Source organism: Podarcis muralis, chromosome 1, assembly GCF_964188315.1.
Source record: "Podarcis muralis chromosome 1, rPodMur119.hap1.1, whole genome shotgun sequence".
Taxonomy (NCBI): domain Eukaryota; kingdom Metazoa; phylum Chordata; class Lepidosauria; order Squamata; family Lacertidae; genus Podarcis; species Podarcis muralis.
In genome coordinates this window covers 132,445,016-132,464,337 of record NC_135655.1, presented here as the reverse complement: position 1 = coordinate 132,464,337, position 19,322 = coordinate 132,445,016, and the positions used below count along the sequence as shown (strand labels likewise).

The window sequence follows — 19,322 nt, the reverse complement described above, 5'->3', positions numbered from 1 at the left end:
GATACATAACCACACCTGGAATATTGTGTCCAGTTCTGGGCACCCCAATTTAAGGAAGATGTTGACAAGCTGGAAGGTGTCCAGAGGATCAAGGGTCTGGAAACTAAGCATTATGAGAAATGGTTGAAGGAGCTGGGTAGGTTTTGCTTTGAAAAGAAGAGACTGAGAGGAGATATAGAAGTCATAGGACTGTCGAGTTGGAAGGGACCCTAAGGGTCATCTTAGTCCAACCCCCTGCAAGACAGAACTATGCAGCTATCCCGTATGACAGCCATATCCTATATGACAGAGTGGCTGGGGAAACCCAGCCAGATGGGTGGGGTATAAATAATAAATTATTGTTACAGATAGGTTGCTGTGTTGGTCTGCCATAGTCAAAACAAATTTCTTTTTTTCCTTCCAGTAGTACCTTAAAGACCAACTAAGTTAGTTCTTGGCATGAGCTTTCGTGTGCATGCACACTTCTTCAGATACCTTCCTATCTGAAGAAGTGTGCATGCACACGAAAGCTCATACCAAGAACTAACTTAGTTGGTCTTTAAGGTGCTACTGGAAGGAAATTTTTTTTTTTGTTTTAATAAATTATTATTATTATTATTATTATCTTCAAATATCTCAAGGGAAGATGGAGCAAGCTTGTTTTCTCCTGCTCCAGAGGGTAGGATTCAAACCAATGATTTCGAGTTAGAAGGTGATTCTGGCTAAACATCAGGAAGAGCTTTCTGACATTTAAGAGCTGTTTTGACACTGCTTGGATGGAAGGTGGCAGACTCTCTCTCCTTGGAGGTTTCTCAGCAGAGCTTGGATGGCCATCTGTCATGGGCGCTTCAGCTGAGATACCTACATTGCAGCGGGTTGGACTGGATGACCCTTGGGGTCCCTCCCAATTCTACAATTTTCTATGAAGAGGAACATTTTTGCCTGGCCCCTAAAGGCGTACCATGGGGGCAGCAGGCGAGCCTCCCTGGGGAGCATAGCTGTCAACATTTTCCCTTTTTTAAAGGAAATTCCCTTATTCCGAATAGGATTCCTCACAAGAAAAGGGAAAAGTTGACAGCTATGCTGGGGAGAGCCATCCTGTGGGTCAGGAGGGCAACCTGAACCCCGTTGAAGTCAGTGGGGTTCACCTGGGGGGAGAGAGGCAAGAAGGGTGGGGTGAACAGGTGGAGAAGGAAGAAGGGGCTTCGTCTCTTAGCAAAGTATTGGAAGACACAAGAACTACCCACGCTGGAAGAATGGCAGACGAAGGTGATTGACTATATGGGACTGGCGGAGATGACTGGCAGAATCCGTGACCAAGGGAAAGAGACGGTAGAAGAAGATTGGAAGAAATTTAAAATATATCTTAAGAATTGTTGTAAAATTAATGAGTGCTAAAATGTCAAGGGAATGGGAAATATAGAATTGCAGCTGTAACTGACAAGTAAGGGAAGAATGTTAAAAAAGGAACTGAGTAATTAGCTAATTGGGGGGTTGCTGAAGAAACATTAAAACAGGGATGCAGAAAAGGGGAGGCATGGGGAAGTCCGGGAAGTAAGGTTTATGAAAAAAAGGTTATGAAATTATACATGTTTATATGTTTGTTTGTTTGTTTGTTTGTTTGTTTGTTTATGTATTGTGTTTTGTTTGTGTTTATTTAGTGTTGGAAAATCAATAAAAATTTATTTAAAAAAAAAAAGGAAGAAGGGGCTTCGAAGGGCGCTGCTCGTTCCTCCTCCATTGGTTCCCCATTTCTGGAACAGAGAGAGAGAGAAGCCGGACTTGGAGGAACCAGACAGGCGCCCATCTTGGACACCGGGGCGCCCTCACGGCCTCTTCTCGCCTGGCCACAAGCCCCGATGGAGGCGCCCGAGGCCGAAGGGAAGGCGCAGGCCGCGCTCGCCGACCGAGAGAGACCCGCGAGAGACGCGCCTGCCTCCCCTCAGAAATGGCAGCCTGACGGGGGCAGCGAGCGGGCGAGGGCATTGCGCGGCTTTGGTGGGGCTTCCTGGGCCCCCGCGGGGCTTTGCGACTGGGCTGCCGTGGACCCGAGGGCCGCTGCCTGCGCGCTCTCCGTTCTGGCGCGGCTCCCTCTTCTCCCCCGGCCTGCCTGGTGGCCTCCGTAAGCCGCCCCGAGGCCGCGCCAGGCAGAAAGGCCTTCCCGGCGTGGCGCTGAGGGAGCCGGCAGCACGTGGCGCGCGGCCTCGGCGCTTCCCCGGGGCGCCGTGAGGGGGCGACTTCCCTCGGCCTTCTCCCAAGCCCTCCTCCTGCTTCTCCTCCTCCTCCTGCCGCCGCCATGGTGGGCAAAGCGGCGAGGCGGCCGCGGCTGCACCGGGCGGCGCCCAGGCCGGCCAAGGGCCCCTGGACCCCGGGCGAGGACGAGGCGCCGCTCCCGACGGGCGCCCAGGCGGCGAGGGCCACGGCGGGCCAGGTGAGGCCTCTGCGCTCCTCCACGAGGCCGCGCGGGCGGAGGCGGCGTCCGGCGTCGCCGCGACCTCGCTTGGGGGTTCGGCTGCCTGAAGCCCCCCTCGCCCCCGGCTGCTCTGCTGGCAGGCGGACTGGATGCCCTCGGGGTTCCTCCCTCCCACCATGATCTCGGGAAGGGGCTGGGCGGGGGGCGGAGAGTGGCAGGGAGGCGAGGCGCCCCTTCATGGCGTCTTCGAGCGCCTCGTCCGCCCCATTCTTCGCTGGCGAGGCGGAGGAGGAAAGGAAGATGCCGCCTCCTCGCCCCCTTCCTGCTCCTTTTGCAGCACCTGGCATTGGGGGGTGGGTTAGGTGCAAGTAAGTAAATGGAAGGGCTTAACTCGCTGACCCATTGCGCCCCAGATAACTGGCTTCTTGCCCCCCCCCCCCGAAATACGTCCAGCCTGCGCCCCTGGCACCAGGGGGGAAGGGCGTGTGCCAGGTGTGTGGGAAGCTCTGGCCCGCCAGATGTTGCAGAGCAGCAGTTCCCAGCAGCCCCTGGGGCCAGTGGCGTGGCGTGGGGGGTGCAGGGGGGGCCGGCCGCACCGGGCGCAACATCTGGGGGTTAGGGTTAGGGGGCGCAAATCCAAGGGTTAGGGGGCGCAAATCCACGGGTTAGGGGGCGCAAATTACTTGCCTTCCCCCGGGTGCTGACAACCCACGCTACGCCACTGCCTGGGGCAACATCTGGGCAGTGGACCTACGCAGCGCCTGTGAAAGTTGACATCCCTCGAATCCTTCGTCAAAAGCCCAGGGCTATTTCTCCAGAAGTAGAGGTGCTGCGACTCACCCTGAAGGCCTCCTTGGAATGACAATGGCGCCCACCTGAGAAGGGCCAGGGCTGAGTTCCAGCTGGAAAAAAGCCCTGCTCCAGCCCATGGCACTTGGTAGCACCTACAGCGGTAGACCAAAAGGAGCGGTGTGCGCCTTCAGAGCTCGGAACAAGGGTCTCCACAAGATGGTGATACAGGACACGTTTCTGGAGGGTAAAACTTTCTTAGGACAGGAGGAGGTGAGGAGTGAGGCATGGCAAAGTTTGAAAGGATCCTGCAACTGCCGCTTCAGTTTAGGGGTGGTTTCTTCAATCGTTTTATCGCCTTTACTTTTTATTCACCAGTTTGGGTCAAAAGTTATAGTAGAAGTAAAAAAAAAAAAAAGGGGGGGGGGAGAATATCCACTGATTACAGAAATAATTCTTTGAGAATAAAAACTGAGCAAAATTTTGCTTTTCTACTTGAGATATGGTAAAGTAACAACTCTCCGACCTAGTATATTCTGGCCAGTATATTTAATGCTTTTGTCATAGGTGTTGCCAGGATTTGTTTTTTGAGGGGGGCAGACTCTGTTAGGGGGCAGAACAAGTTCTGTGATGCAATTGGCCAGTTAAGTATTCCTATTTATTTACTTGGGGGGGCAGTTCCGTCCCCCCCGGCTAGGCCCATGGCTTTTGTCGTCCTGCTCATGGATGGTGCAGTAGAAATAGCAGCCTAATAGAAATGCCATGTTGCACTTGTAGCAGCAAAACCAAACTCCTTAATCTGCCCCAACTGCAACAAAACATGTCTCTCCTTTATCATTCTTTATTATCTACAGCAGGCACTGTAACTCTCCAATGGTTTGACTTTACTCTCAAAGGTGCCCTCTTCTATTGTCTCCTGAGACAGACGGATGCCAGCAACAACAACAGTGCATGGGACAAAGGGAACAGTTACATCACATTTTATTCTTAACATGTTTTTTTATCACATCTGATGAAATGTATAGTAGTCCACCTGAGCTTATGCCATGATGAAGGTGTCACAAGACTCTTTGTTGTTCTTGTCTGTGTTGGGACCAGGTATTTATGACCTCAAACGTCTTTGCTGGAGTGAAGATTGATCCAAAAAGTCTGGTGAAGACGTTGGACATTGATGTGAAAAGCATTTCTTCAGCCATAAAGGGTAAGAATTAAAGATTTTCTAGTACATCTGCCTCACAGTGACAAAGAATGCAGAAATTCTCTTACTGAATCAAACCTATTCTCTTCCTAGCTTCAACAATTTGTAAATTGGCTAGATTCTTTGGAATGGGTTATGAAATTGCATAATGTGTTGCCCTGTGGAAATTCAGGCAGTGCATCCGTGCACATTGTAACTTGGTTTCTCAAATCACCTGACCTTTTGCATTTAACACTAAACTGTAGCTTATTGTGAGAGGGAGGCACAGCCAAGGAAGTGTCCTGGACCTGGCTGTTCTTCTGTTCTTAGGCTGTGTGCACAAGCCTCAATTTTCTGCTCTTCCCTGTTCCCTCTCCTCCTCTAGCACCCCTGTGAGGAGGATGTGCTTTTAAACCAACTTTATAAATCTAAAGTCAGGAAAACGGATTAGTTTAAAACTGGGTGGATGAAGCCAGGGGCAAACTGTTTACAAACGAAATAGATTCTCTTGAGTTTGGATGTAGTAGGGAATGCAAGTGAGTTTGAAAACAAAAGTGCACGCATTGGATCTGCTTGTGGCCATGTCAGAGCAGGTCAGGGGAGGTGGAAGGCTTGAGCCGAAGAGTCCTTGGGCACTCAACAGGCCTTGCAGAATGATGCTTCCTTGTGTTTAAAGGTTTGCAAGAAGTACAGTAAAATACATTCTGTGACTTACTGACAGTTGCTTCTGAGCTCTTCAGATATAAATATTTCTGATTTAAAATTAAAACTAAAGCATGAGAGATAAGCCATTCAGAATGAAAATGAAAGCTTATGATGTATGTAATAAAAGCAGTTTCTATTTCAGTGTTCAAAATGCATTAAGCTTTTGTCTAGTAAATGCCCACAAAGGTCGCTGTTATAGCTGTTCTCTGCATTATTAACATATTGGTTTTGCAGGGTAATATAAAATTGAAATATTATGTTTAGTAATCTGTTTTTCCTCCCTGGGATGCACAAGGGCCTTGAAGATCACAGCTGCAGATGAGCTCATTATTGAGCTGGACCCTGCGCTATTTTTTAGCTGGAGAGAGTGGGACTCAATGTTCCTTATTTCAAGAAGAAAATTGTTAGTATTAATAGTCATATCTGAAATGTTGGTGAAAGGAGTTTAGCAATTGAGAGTCTAGCTTCTAGCTCATGAGAATAGATTTTTAAGTACAGTCATACCTTGGAAGTTGAACGGAATCCGTACCAGAAGTCTGTTTGACTTCCAAAACGTTCGAAAACCAAAGTGCAGAAAATCTGTCGGACGTTCGGCTTCCAAAAATAGTTCGCAAACCGGAACACTCATGCCAAAACGTTTGAGAACTAAGCTGTTCAGAAACCAAGGTACGACTGTATACAGTATTTTTAATTATGGCCTGGTAATACTCATGGCCTTAGAGAGGTTCAAGTGCTTAATAAGGAATGTGGCAGCTGTCACTTTCCTGATCTCAAGTTGCATCTATAGTTTGTGATGATAACATTTCATATAGCAAGGCACTAATCTAGAATGCTCTGCATTTCATCTGGCAAATGCAATTCCGTGTTAGCCAGTGCTGTGCAACCAGTGGGACAATACCTGCTCCCATCTGAAGCAGCAGGGTTAAGAAGGAAGCTGGGGCTTTCTATGGTAAGTGGAAATCTTCCAGCATGATGGCAGGTCTTCACAATGTCCATAGGTCTTGGTGTGCTTGGTTTTGTTTACACCCTTTCTCTTCAGGCTCATGGAAGGGACCCTCAGGGACCCCCCGTAGTCCAATCCATACTGTTGTTTAATGTGGATAGTAATCTTCCTCTAGGGACGCGGGTGGCATTGTGGTCTAAACCACAGAGCCTAGGGCTTGCTGATCAGAAGGTTGGCGGTTTGAATCTCCGCGACAGGATGAGCTCCCGTTGTTCGGTCCCAGCTCCTGCCAAGCTAGCAGTTCAAAAGCACGTCAAAGTGCAAGTAGATAAATAGATACCGCTCCAGCGGGAAGGTAAACGGCATTTCCGTGCACTGCTCTGGTTCTCATGACTAAGAAGTGGCTTAATCATGCTGGCCACATGACCTGGAAAACTGTCTCCACACAAACGCCGGCTCCCTAGGCTTATAGAGTGAGATGAGCGCGCAACCCCAGAGGCGTCTGTGACTGGACCTAACAGTCAGGGGTTCCTCTACCACCATGAATTCTCTGTTGTCCATGTGATGTTCTCCTCCAGCTTAGTGCCTTCCTACAGTTTCCCTTCCCTTGTCCTTCATTTTCTCATACCATGGGTGCTCCAAAAACAAGAGGATGCGGAAAAAAATCCAGTTTGAGGGAGGGGAAAGTGTGGGAAAGCAGTGAGCCAGAAGAGAACCTCATGGACAATGGAAAACTAATGGAGGTTCAGGACGCCTGCTATGCACATTAAACAGCTGTGTGGACGAGCTCTTCCTCTACTTCGTTTTCTGTCAGCAGGTGGCAACATTTATTCTGCACACCAGAAGCAAAATTTTCAAGCCTTGCTGTTTATTCCAGCAGTTCAGGTCTTGGAATTTACATAATGCATTTAGTTTTAGCCACTCATTTGCCCTAGATTTACTTATTACAGTGATCGGGTCCCTCCCCTCAGGCTTGCACAATCTCAGAGATGTGATGAAACAGGATTGGGAAGGAGAAGCAAAGCAAACTCCAGAACTAGTACTAACTTATCTTCCTCACAACCAGCTGGAGAAGAGGATAGGCAAGGAATAGCTCTGTAGCTAGTAGAGTGTCTCTGTCCACTGTTTGGCACATGCGTAGGTGCCAGAGGGGCTGGCAAAAATGGTTGCTGTTTGTATTCATTTGCAAAGCACTACATTTAAATTACTGTACACATTTGGCATGCTAAATATAATTTGTTTGAACACTGTGGTGGTTGTTTATGGACAAAGCCTTGGCTGTGAGCCCTGGAAGACCTGCTCGCTGCCTCACAAGCCTTTCCCCATCTGGCCTGCAAGCGCAAGGCCCTGACTGTCTGGAGCTGAGGAAGCCTGTGTAGTTTTAGCCCCATGCACCAACGAATTCCTATGCCCCGCAAATAACCCAGAGATGCATTTTAAATAAAAGGACACATTCTACTCATGTAAAAACACACTGATTCCCAGACTATCTGTGGGCCGGATTTAGAAAGCGATTGGGCCAGATCTGGCCCCCGGGCCTTAGTTTGCCTACCCATGATTTAGGGCTTTAAAGGATTAAAACTTAATCAAGGTACCACTGTAGTTGCATCTTCCCCAAAAATAAATTAAAGATTGTGAGCAGTTTGGCAACTAATATTCAAAAGTAAATTAGTGCCATTTAGCTGTTTCTGGCTTTGGCCCATGAAATGCCTCCTTCCATATCCGAGGCACACTTCATAATAATTTGGAGTCATTATATGAATGTTTGCAATTTTTTAGTGCTTTTGATTGGATTTATGTTCAGTTCAACCCCTCCTTTCCTCTCTTTGTTTTTTTCTTTTTCTGTAGTGTTTAGATTATAGACTTTCAGTAGGGATCTGTTTCGTTTAACTTTGTTTAACTACTATTGACAGTGGTTTATAAATCATATTAAACTTGACTGTTAGAAAAAAAAATATGGCAAACTTTTACAGTCTGGCTTATATCTCTTATTAGGTATGATTTTCAAATCACAGGGAAGCCCACTGAAAGATCTTACGTATTGGTGAGAGCAACCTAGGGCAGGGGTGGAAGCAGGCCTGTAAAGCAGCAGATATGAAATAAAGCTGTACTTCCAGCATCCCAGATGTGAATCTCTGCCTTCTTGGACTGTGCTGTCAGGTGTGGGCCCATGGAAGATAGAGAATCTTTGAGGTTCCCTTCCCCTGACATAAAGCACAGGGGTATGTTAAAAGATCAAGATTGGAACGGTGATTGTGTGGAGTTGGCAGTGAGCTTTGGACATTCAAATAACTCTTTAAGATGCTGTAAACTCAAGATGTCAGCATCTGAAGTCTAGGATTGGGTGGTGTGTTTAACGGTGGGCTTTCCTCAACTATCTCTTGTTCTTTCTTTCTGCTCATCTACACTAGTAATAAATCTCTGCATAGTGCTGCTGAAACAAACGTTTTATTTTGGTACAGGAGTTATGCACCTCTCCCAAAGTGCTGTAATGTTTCTCTCCTTGTACCATCATGATCTGTTATTGCACTCATGGCAGCTTGTTCTTCCAGAGCAGGGGTCTGCAACCCGCGGCTCCGGAGCCGCATGTGGCTCTTTTACATCTTTGCCGCGGCTCCGGGGTGGATACTAGTGAGGGGAGGAGGCGCATTGTGCGCCCCGACACTCCTCACTGTGGCGGGCGCTGTAATGGCTGTGACGTCGCATGGGACGGTGCGTGCGTTAGTCACGTACCGTCCCGACGTCACCTTCCCGCCCACTGTCAGATCGCGGCTCCGGAGATATATTTGTTTTAAATGTCGCAATGGTTTTGCGGCTCCCAGTTGTTGTTTTTTCTTCGGAAACGGGTCCAAGTGGCTCTTTTTGTCTTAAAGGTTGCAGACCCCTGTTCCAGAGCATAATAAAAAGGGGAAAGAGTAACACTGCCATGAGGATGCATCATGGCTTGGAGCACTGCTCCCAATCAGGCACGTGAAATCTTGGCATGGTCTAAAGATTGGCCGGCACCCGCTTGGCTAATAGTCTTGTAAAAATAACAAATGTGAAACAGATCGGCTGTCCTATTGCGGTATCAGTTGGCATGTGTAGAGATTGAAAATTTATCTTCTTTCATGTAGTGGTGAAGTGGATAATCAGATAAGAGAAAGCCGTCGTGTTTTCATTTCCAGAGTGGCTACCTGGCTCAGATAAAGATGCTGGTTCCTACTTTCCGTCCCACAGCATTTCATAACCCAGAATTCTGTTCAGCTCCCTGCACAACAGCTGCAGATTGCTGGCTTAACTCTTGACGTATAGTTGTGAAATAAATAGATCAGTGTTTTAGCTATACTCCTTTCTGTGCAATTTATTAGAAAGACTTAAAAAATCAAGGGCAATGTCTGAAATAGGGTTCTTTTTAGTGCATAAAATGTTTAGGATAGCCATAATAAAAATAATAAAAATAGTAGTAGTAGTAACAACAACAACAACACAGCAATACAATAATGATGGTGATGTTACCTAGTGTCATTTTACAAAATTATCACTAGCAGTGCTCTTCTTGTTGTTGTCCATGCTGCTTTCTGAAAAGTGCCCTCTCGGCACTCTGCTGAGGGCTTTCTTGGATTGCCAGTATATGGTTCTTTTGAAATGGTGTCTTTATGGAGAGCAAGGTTTAGAAACATTAAGCCTTGGTGGTTCATGTGCGGCAATCCTGTGTGCCCTCTGTTTAAGGCAGTGATGGGCAGGGTTCATCTACCATTGGGTTAGAAATTCCCTCCAGAAATTGGGAAACTGCAGGCCCTCAGCTTCAGTCTGCACCTCCATGTCCTCCATCTTCAGTGGAATATTTAGCATCACTGGTGAGCATTTGCACCCTTTTCTGCTACTTGGAAAAGGGGAGACTGGTTGCTCCAGGCAATCCTTTCAGCACAGCATCTCCACTAGTCCTTTTTATCTTTCACTCCTCAGAACATTAGAGCCTTTTTAGAGTTTATTTTTGCTTTGGCAGGAGGAGAGCTTTAACTTTAAGCTATTGATGCCATCTCCCACCCACCCTGTCCAATTTACCAGTGTTTTAAAATCAACCGTGGAGACCCTTCTCCATGTTCCACCGTAGGAAATGATGCATTTGGTGGCAGTGTGAAAAATGGCCTCTTCTGGGCTAGCATCCTGACTATGGAACATGTACCCTGTGGTCTGGTTGGCTCCAGAAGTATGGCAATCTCCACACCAACTGAAATCATTCCTGGAAAACCAGATGTTCTAGCTTTACTGGATGAGTGGACCTTTATGGAAATGTCTGCTGTTTTTCTTAATTTCTATTCTGATGTGAGTTTTAATTGCTGTTTTTATTAGTTTTTTATTATTCTGATATAGTTCATGATGTAAGATGCCCTGAAAGCATTCGTGACTAAAGCACGATATGAACCTTTTAAATAAATCCCTGCAGTGCTGTTGATTCCTTTTATCCTCACATTGTAGGTTGGGTTGAGTAGGCAAAGAAGAAGCCCAACGATTGTAGACCATGCTCTGTGGACCTGAAGAGCTTGCTGATGGGGGCCGGGGAAGAAAGCAGGGATGGAATGGGGTGGCTGGAACTTTGAACAGACGCATTCTCCACTGCAGAATGTTATTGCAGGGCCCCATGTGTGACATATAAAGCTGAAAGGATGACATCCTGTGTTGCATGGAGGGATTTCCCCTTCCTTCCCCCCCCCCCCCCAGTCTCCTGCGCCATGCACAGTCTGCTCCAGAGGGACCCCTGGCATGTTTGGGGGCGGGATATGCTGATATGTTGAGTTTCATCATTTATTTTCTCTTGGAATACCTCTACCCCAAGGTTTGTGCAGTTGGGGGTGAGAGGAATCCAGTGTCTGGCAGAATGTATATCAGTTTCTGGTTGGCACCATTTGAGACAGAGAATGTTAGCGTATCAGATGAGGGACTGATATGGGCAGAGGGAGACAGAGAAATGGCTTTCTCATTACATTACAGTCATACCTCATGTTGCATCCGCTTCATGTTTTATCTTTTCACGTTACATCCTGTGGCAACCCTTCCGGAACGGGTTACTTCCGAGTTTCGCCTCTTGTACATGTGCAGAAGTGCTAAATCACGCTATACGCAGAAGCGCCAAATCGCACCGTGTGCCTGCGCAGACACAGCACTTCGAGTTGCGGACATTTCACGTTACGGACAGGCCTCCGGAACGGATCCTGTCCGTAACATGAGGTACCACTGTACAGAGCATATCTTCAAGTCTTTCCATCTGTGCCGTGAAAAACTTCCCTTGCCGTATGTAGGGATCCCAGAATAGAAAATAGATGAAAGAGAAAAGGAGTCCCTCCAACTCCAACGTTGAGAGGCCTGAACACCCACCCACCCAGGCTCCTGTTTCAGGCTGCTTGGAGCCCTGAAGAAGAACACTCCTTGAGGGGATGGTCAGCAGAAGGGGCGAACTAGGAACAACTGCTCTGCAAAGTGATTTCATTGGGGAAAACAGATGTTCTGCCTAAGGACTCCTTTTGCTTTAGTATTTTGCAAAGAAAACACACCTTCCCTGAAACTAAACAGTGCCGCATCAGTGTGCAAGGAGTACTCTGCACATTTTGTTCTATTCTTTTAAATCCTGGCTGGCACAGGCTCTGCCATTCAGTTCTACAGAAGTGAATTGTCTAAGGCTAAATGGCCTTTCTCTTAAGTCAAACAATGTGGGATTTTATCTCTTCATGGGGCTAATGCAGACTCTGGAGCATTCAGTGAAAGCTTTTTGGTGGTGTCCCAATCTGATTTCAGGTTGGTTGCGCAGATTCTATTTGGAAAGCAAGTTATGTGAGTGAGATTAAGGGGTGTGCCTGATCTTCTTTGGGATTTATTTTACGTAGTTATTTCACAAAATTTATATACTGCTTGATTTATATTCCCCTTTCCTGTAAGAAAGTCTAGAGGTGGTTTGCAAAAAGGTGTTTTTTTTTGTTTTTATGAGAAGAAGTTTTGAATGGACAGGTCATTCTTGACTACATTGTAACTGCATGAGGAAATGAGATACCAGCACACCCGGTTGACCTGCATAGAGAAACTGCTGCATGTTTGGAGGTCAGGTGGTAAGCGGATAGGAAGGTCAGTTTAACAGAGTTCAAATCAATTGGCTTAATTACTATAGAACTGATAGGCTTTGAATTATGTATGGATGCCTCCTTGGAGAGCCACAAGAGAGGAATGAAATAAGGCGGGTGGAGTTGCTGTGGGCAACTGCTTTCGTTCTGGAGAGTCAGACTGACCCCCATGGAAGAGCTATAGGCATTGTAGGCCACCTGTGTGGTTTGTGCCAAGTGGTCATCCTAAATATGCAAGAAGGAGTGAAACAAGAATGAGACTGCCTCTCAGATATTTAATTCTCAGCTAGCCACAGTGTGTACTGTTTCAGGTGCCTATGGCCTTAAATGAGAATAACAAGCTCAAACAAGAACCCAATACTTGGTTGTTAGAATTCATTTTTAGTGGGAAAGGGATATGTTGTAAATAACCTCTGCCTCATTTGTAGAACCGGAAATCAGTTGGGTTGCAGTGCCATTGGGTTTGATCACAGCCTAGCAAAGCTGTCTTGCCCCATCTGCCTTGCTTTCCCAACCTCAGAATTGTCCTCCCATTCATGAGGCATCCTTTAAGGAGGGGTGGAGCCTCCTTCTGACACTTTGCTTCCCGTATAGGCAGAGCCAGCAGAGAAACACCCTCCTCAGTCCCCCGCCTCTTCCAACCAAGGACAGCGCAATGATTTCCGGTTACTTACAGGTAGGCAGCATGGATGGTCAGTTTATCAGTGAACACAAAAGAGGCCTGGCATTGGTTCTCCTCAACAGCCTCTGTTGGAATACCATTATTGCCCAGGCAAAATCCCAACCCCAGTGGAAAGCCTTTTCTATCTCTTTTGGTCTAGGTGGGCCAACTGGCCAGGCTGGTGGAGGTGGATGAGACAGTCCTAAGGCTAAGAATGCTTTAATGCCAAGTCCTTTAAAAAAAAATAAGTTTTAATAAGATATAATGCTTTTACATTTAAAGACATTTAATAGCCAATCTCTTTCCACTTTTTAAACTGAAGAGCAGAATCCTATGACATTTCAACAACAACTTGCTTTGTGTGTTTATGTGGAGTAGGAGGTAATGCCTGTGTGGAGGGAGCAGGTGATGATGCTTGGGCGTTTAAACATGAATGTATAAAACAGAAGCAGTGACCAAAGCTTCTGAGGGCAGAAAGACCATGAAAATGTGCCTCTTCCACCCCTGCCTACAACCTCACAATGTCTATGGCAGCAGCGTCTCACACTGAATGTAACTGACCTGTGGAAAGGACTCTATGAATTGAAAACAGAGATGTTGCATGTACCCTTGTTAAGTCTGAAAAACCTTTCATAAAAACAGCTGTTATGAAAAAGGGTGAGTGCACTGCAGCTACCGGTAAATTGTATGCAAGCACAATATACAGGGTGAGTCTTTTAAAAGAGGCTCCGTGGACCATGTGTACTCTGTATCCATGGGGCCTCTTTTAAAGGACTCACCCTGCATGAGACTGTAGTATGAGTCTGATGCTTACACAGCAAGGAAGGTCGAGTGAATGTCCTAACATTTCAATTTCTATGCTTTGTGGTACTTGAGTGATCTTTGTAAAAAGAAACAAAACCTTAAGTCTTTGCTCAAACTAAAGGCTTCATGAACATGTGTATTAATGTAGTATTTTAGTTTATTTTTTTGTTAAACAGAATTCCTCATACTTTGAAATTAGCCCTCTGTTATTTTCCATATTGTTTTATTTACCAAATGTCACTATTCTCTTCTAAAGAAACTACGCCTAATACTTAATGTGAGTATTCACATAACAGAAGTGAAGTTGCTTTCTCTGTGCAGCTGCAATAGGAACAGATTTCAGCTTAATGTCATGTCAAGTCAGCTAATCTACTTAGAGCAATTTAGGCAGACACAAGGCCATAATATTCCCAGATTACAACCTTTCATCCCTTCATTATTATTTTAGTGTGAATCTGGTGGGTTATTAGAAGCAAGATGTGTGTGCGTGTGTGTGTGTGTGAGTGAGTGAGTGTGTGTGATAAAATCCCATTTAATAAAACTTAGGAAATCTGTCCAAGGTCAGCTGTGGGGAATGATCTTCAAACATACCACAAAGTGCTCAGTTTCAATTCTCATTTTATATCTGGTTTATACAGTATTCTTTGTTGCAAGCACAGTAAAACTCCTGTTGCTGCCAGCCTACTTCAGTCACGCCTTCAAAATAAGAAATACTATATCAGGTAAATGATATAATAATAATAATAATAATAATAATAATAATAATAATAATAATAATAATAGGTAAAGGTAAAGGACCCCTGGTAAGTCCAATCAAAGGCAACTATGGGGTTGTGGCGCTCATCTTTCTTTTCAGGCTGAGGGAGCCGGCGTTTGTCCACTTTCAGCTTTCCAGGTCATGTAAAAATGATAAATGTTTGGTGTTTTTCCTCAGACCTTCACCTGTAACCAGAGTGCTGTTGGTGTAAAAGAAATGAAATTCAATTTCTTTTGGAGAAGATGTGTTACAACATTTAAGATTAAGTGTACTGAACACTTTGAACTTCTTTTAAGATGCAGTTTTCTTTCCCTCAAAATGATGATCTTTTCTTCATAATTCCTTTCTGTCTTTGAACAGCCTGCTAGAGCATGGTTTTCAAATATTTCTTGGAACTAAGGCAAGTGAGGATTCACAGGTCTCCTTCCCTATGTTTCTTTTTAGCATTGACTTGCTAGTTTCTCAATTACCAGATTGTGGTTGTGGCCACAGAGTTTTAGGGGATTTGGGTGCACTATTCTAGTGTCCTTGAATTGGTAGGGTGTTTTGGCCTGTGCTGATGCTTTGCTGATCCTCAAAAGGTGATTGGGAGGACTGGAGGACTGTGGAAGAGAAATGGTACCTATCTTCTCTCCTGGGGTGTTTCTACCATTGTGCCTGAACATGGAAATGAAAACTTGAATGATAAGGCTGAAGATGCCTGCTTGCAAAGCATTGTCAAGGGTGTGTGTGTGTGTGTGTGTGAGAGAGAGAGAGAGAGAGAGAGAGAGAGAGAGATTTTGATTCAGTGTGTTGGACTTCCCTAGCCTGCCCAACCCCCAAAAGCCTGAATGTTCCCTTGTAAATCAGAGCAATTATGCTTTATGACTGCAGAGTTAAGCAACTGCTACTAAACAGTTGCTAGCAGGAAGATGTATTCAGTTCCTTCACTCTCACACATACTTTGACATATCTAGTCACATGTCAGCAATCATACTTGAATGTCTGGAGATACAGCACTAGAAATATAAGCCATTCAAAAACTTGCCTGGTGCTAAATTGCTCAGATGATACACTGATTCACAGTGCCAGCTTAGGTCTGCTATCATAGAATAGTAGAAAACTTGGAATTGAAATAAGCAATCTTGCCACAGAGAGAAATATTTTCAGGCCCCTACTTTATGACTAGACTTTCATTACAAGCATAGAGATGAGGTGGAGCGGCTGACAGAGTGGTGCAGAGCTAACAACTTGCTCATAAATACAAGGAAGACAAAGGAGCTTGTGGTGGACTTCAGGAGACAGAAGAGCAATGTCCAGCCACTTTTGATTGATGGGGTCTGTGTGGAGAGGGTAACAACGTTCAGATTTTTGGGCATTGAATTACAAGAGGATCTGTCCTGGAGTGTCAACACAAGGGGGCTTGTGAAGAAGGCGCAGCAGAGACTGTACTTTTTGAGAATTCTAAGGAAAAACCATCTTCCGCAGAAACTGCTGCTTGCCTTCTATCACTGTGCCATTGAGAGCATGCTCACTTATGGCTTATGTGTGTGGTACGGAAGCTGTACTACCCAGGACAGGATGGGGATGTGCAGAGTTGTTAAGGCAGCAGAGAGCATTGTTGGCTGCCCACTCTCCACCTTAGAGCAGATTTATGCCACAAGGTGCCATAGGAAGGCACTGGACATAGTAAAAGATCCATCGCATCCTGGTCACTGTCTCTTCGAGCTCCTGCCGTCGGGACGGAGATACAGGACGATGAAGACAAGAACGAGCCGTCTTAAGAACAGCTTCTTCTCCAGAGCGATCTCGGCCCTGAATGGGAAGCCTGGACTTTGAAAGTCATCTAATCTTCCTTGCTGTATTATACTGTATTGTTTTAATTAGTGTTTTTATAGTTGTTTTGATTTTGTGTGGAGTGCCCCCTGCCTGGGTGGATGGAGCAGCCAAGTAATTTCGTTGTCCCCGAGAGGGGGCAATGACAATAAAGATATTATTATTATTATTATTATTATTATTATTATTATTATTATTATCTACAGCAGTGTCTGCATCGTCTTGTATAAATAAGTGTGCATCCCTTGTTTGTTGGTACAAAATGGTTGTTGGCCACAAGTTTGCTGGCTGGCTGATTTGCACAATTGGGGACTGAATTGTGGCAATAAAATACAAAATAAAATTTCTTGAGTGTTTCTGTCAGTACAAGACAGCATTCTGTCACATCAAAGAGCAGGGGTAGGCAACCTAAGGCCCAATTGCCTTCTCAATCCGGCCCGCAGATGGTCCGGGAATCAGCGTGTTTTTACGTTAGTAGCATGTGTCCTTTTATTTAAAATGCATCTCTGGGTTATTTGTGGGTCATAGGAATGCGTTCATCCCCCCCCCCCCCAAAAAAAAAATATAGTCTGGCCCACCACATGGTCTGAGGGACGGTGGACCGACCCACGACTGAAAAAGGTTGCTGACCCCTGGCAAAGAGTCATGTGCCGTCTTAAGGCTAAAAAGTAGTTGTAGCTTGAGCTTTTTTGTAAACTGGAACCTACTCTGTGAGAGAGCATTGCCAAAAGCATTGCACGTTTTTCACCTGAGCCCCTGTACCTGCTTGGCTTGGCATTTGGCAAGGCTTGCATAGAGCTAGAGGGGGAAGGGATCCCTTTTCAGAACCTCTTGTCTAGCCTTGTTTTTAACTGATTGACTTGTCGTCATAAATGAGCAACCAAGGACTTCACCCAGGAGGATGAGCTGCCAGAAGAGTGGTGCCACATTCAGCCTCTCCTCTGACAGCCTGCTGCATTTCTTTGCTGGGTGTGGAAGAAGATCTGTTGTCTCCTCCCTGTCTAGTGCAGAATCCAAGCAGAACGAGGGATAGAAATGGCCCTCCTATGGCACCTCATTTCATTTCATCTCTGTTGTGAGCCCCTGCTCTTTGCCCAGCACAGAAACCAAGACGGCTCCTGGTGGAGACATGGAGTGTTATGGTGCTGAACCTGCAGTGGGCAAAACTCCCTCTTACACATCCAGTGTAGAAATCAAGAGGGCTGGAAGTGGAGGAAAGAAAGAAATGCTGCCAGCCTGTTGCATTTCAGTGCTAGATGAGCTGCAGGTGAACCTCCTATGCATCTGGCATTGGAAAACAGTGGACTGGTGGCAGAGGGAGAAAGCAGTCGGTGCTTTTGCCAGGAGACGGATGTGCAGCAGGAGTGTCGTCTTCACACAAATCCAGCTCAGGATTGGCAGTGGGATGTGCAAAGGAGGAAGGGAACACTATTTTTTTATTCACCTGCTTTTGATACATAAAAGGCCCTGGAAAAGGAGGGAGGAGTGCCCAGCTAATGTGTAAAAAACAGGTTGTTTTTTTAAAAAATGAAATTGCTGTAACATTGGGGAGTTTATTTACAAGGCTGCTTTATTCTTTTAACAAGAATTAGTTTCTTTTGCAAATATTGAATAGCATAACTACTTCTAGTTGCAGCAGGCTATGGTTTTTATTCTATTGCATAGTTGTTGTGAAGCACACTGACTTTGCCCTTCACAAATATCTGGCTATGCTGGATTAGGATCTATGCTAAAGCATTCAACGGGGCAGATTATAGCTGAGGTGCACAGCTTGGAAAATCAATATGCTGCTAATGAAAATGCTCTTTCACAGATATCGACTGAAAGTACGGGTAAGCCTTAGCAATCCTCAAATGCCCTCTGTGTGCACATGCTGGCTGTTATAAAAAGAGAGAAGGGGGGGGGGGAGAGAGAGAGAGAGAGAGAGAGAAACAGAGAATCCAGAAATAATACCAGGGGCAAGGGGAATAAAGGATCAGGAGATCCCACTCCGTCTCCCTCTCTCTTTTAGGTTTTGGAAAGGGTAATGCAGGGAACTTGTAGCCCTCCAGACCATAGAATCATAGAGTTGGAAGAGACCACAAGGGCCATCGAGACCAACCATTGACCAGTCTAGTTGGGGCTGATGGGAACTGGAGTCAAAGGTCAGAGGTTACTTATCCCTGGGGTAGTGTGTGAACCCTCTCCCTGCGCTGGATTGGGGTGTTCAGTTGCATTGCCGTAATCTGTCTTTTAAATACAATTCTTTCTCTGCCCACATGGGGTGCTCCTGAGTGAAGAGAACTCATCTCTTGCTTATGGATAAGCCTTGTCCGGCTGCCCAGCTGGCTGATGTTGGGGTATTTATTGATGCTTTGCATAAAATAATCCTACTGGATTGACTAAACTTTCAGCATTTGCCCAACAGTTACAAACTATAAGTTCTTAACTCCTTGCATATCAAAATAAATTTTATTCTTTTTTTCCACCTCAACTGATGAAAAGATTTTTTTATGTTTTAACTTTATTCTCCTCTTTAACATTCTTAACATTAAGAAAATGTGATGAGATATTAACTGAAATGTGTTTTACATGCAGCATTCACTGTGACCAACCTAACGCCACAATGTGCAACTTACAAAGCAGAAATGTGTTGTCATGTGTGTCATTCAAACCTCTCTTTAGGACTCTCATATTTTCCTCCCTGATAATTTAACAGTTAGTGGGGGAGCAATCCTATGCACAAGAAACTGGCATAAAGCAAGCCGGTGTAAATTAAACTGGAGTAAAGTTAGACAAGAGCCAAACTCTCTTCAGCAGCAGAGCTGCTGCTCTGCCTGAGTTTGGCAGAGGGAAAACAAGCCTTCAGAAGAGTGTTCGGTGCTGGGTTTCTAGGTCAGCTGAAGACCTCACCTCTGGTTCTGCCCACCCACCCACGCCACTGGAGTGCCCCTTTGGCGAGGCTTCAACCTCCCTTGGGTCAGCCAGCTTCAGCTGGGATGAGCAAGTCATGTCAACATATGTATGCTGAGCCAGGGACTTAACGTCAGAAGCAGTCGTTTGTGGTGAAAGTTTTCCTAGGGAAACAGTTAGGGCCAGAGGTGCCAGCTTGCAAGGGTGATGGCAGGGGCACCAACATCATGTACCTGAGCATCATTCCACCCTCCCTCTCTTCCTCCTCCTCTATTCCGGGAGAAGCTTCCAG

General features: G+C 45.7%; 2 protein-coding genes across 2 annotated transcripts in view; one reads left to right on the top strand and one right to left on the bottom strand.

Annotated features, from left to right (window-relative positions):
• The window catches only part of ITGB2 (integrin subunit beta 2), a 48,866-nt gene extending 48,657 nt beyond the window's left edge, over positions 1-209 (bottom strand). Inside the window, exon 1 of the mRNA XM_077918876.1 lies at positions 16-209. The gene's annotated coding sequence lies outside the window, so the exon portion shown is untranslated. The remainder of the gene's footprint in view (positions 1-15) is intronic.
• A 2,026-nt stretch (positions 210-2,235) lies between these two features.
• SLX9 (SLX9 ribosome biogenesis factor) overlaps positions 2,236-19,322 on the top strand; it is a 33,864-nt gene continuing 16,777 nt past the window's right edge. Inside the window, exons 1-2 of the mRNA XM_028703649.2 lie at positions 2,236-2,410; positions 4,280-4,382. Of these exons, the coding sequence (XP_028559482.2) occupies positions 2,276-2,410; positions 4,280-4,382 (238 nt within the window). The 5' untranslated portion in view covers positions 2,236-2,275. The remainder of the gene's footprint in view (positions 2,411-4,279; positions 4,383-19,322) is intronic.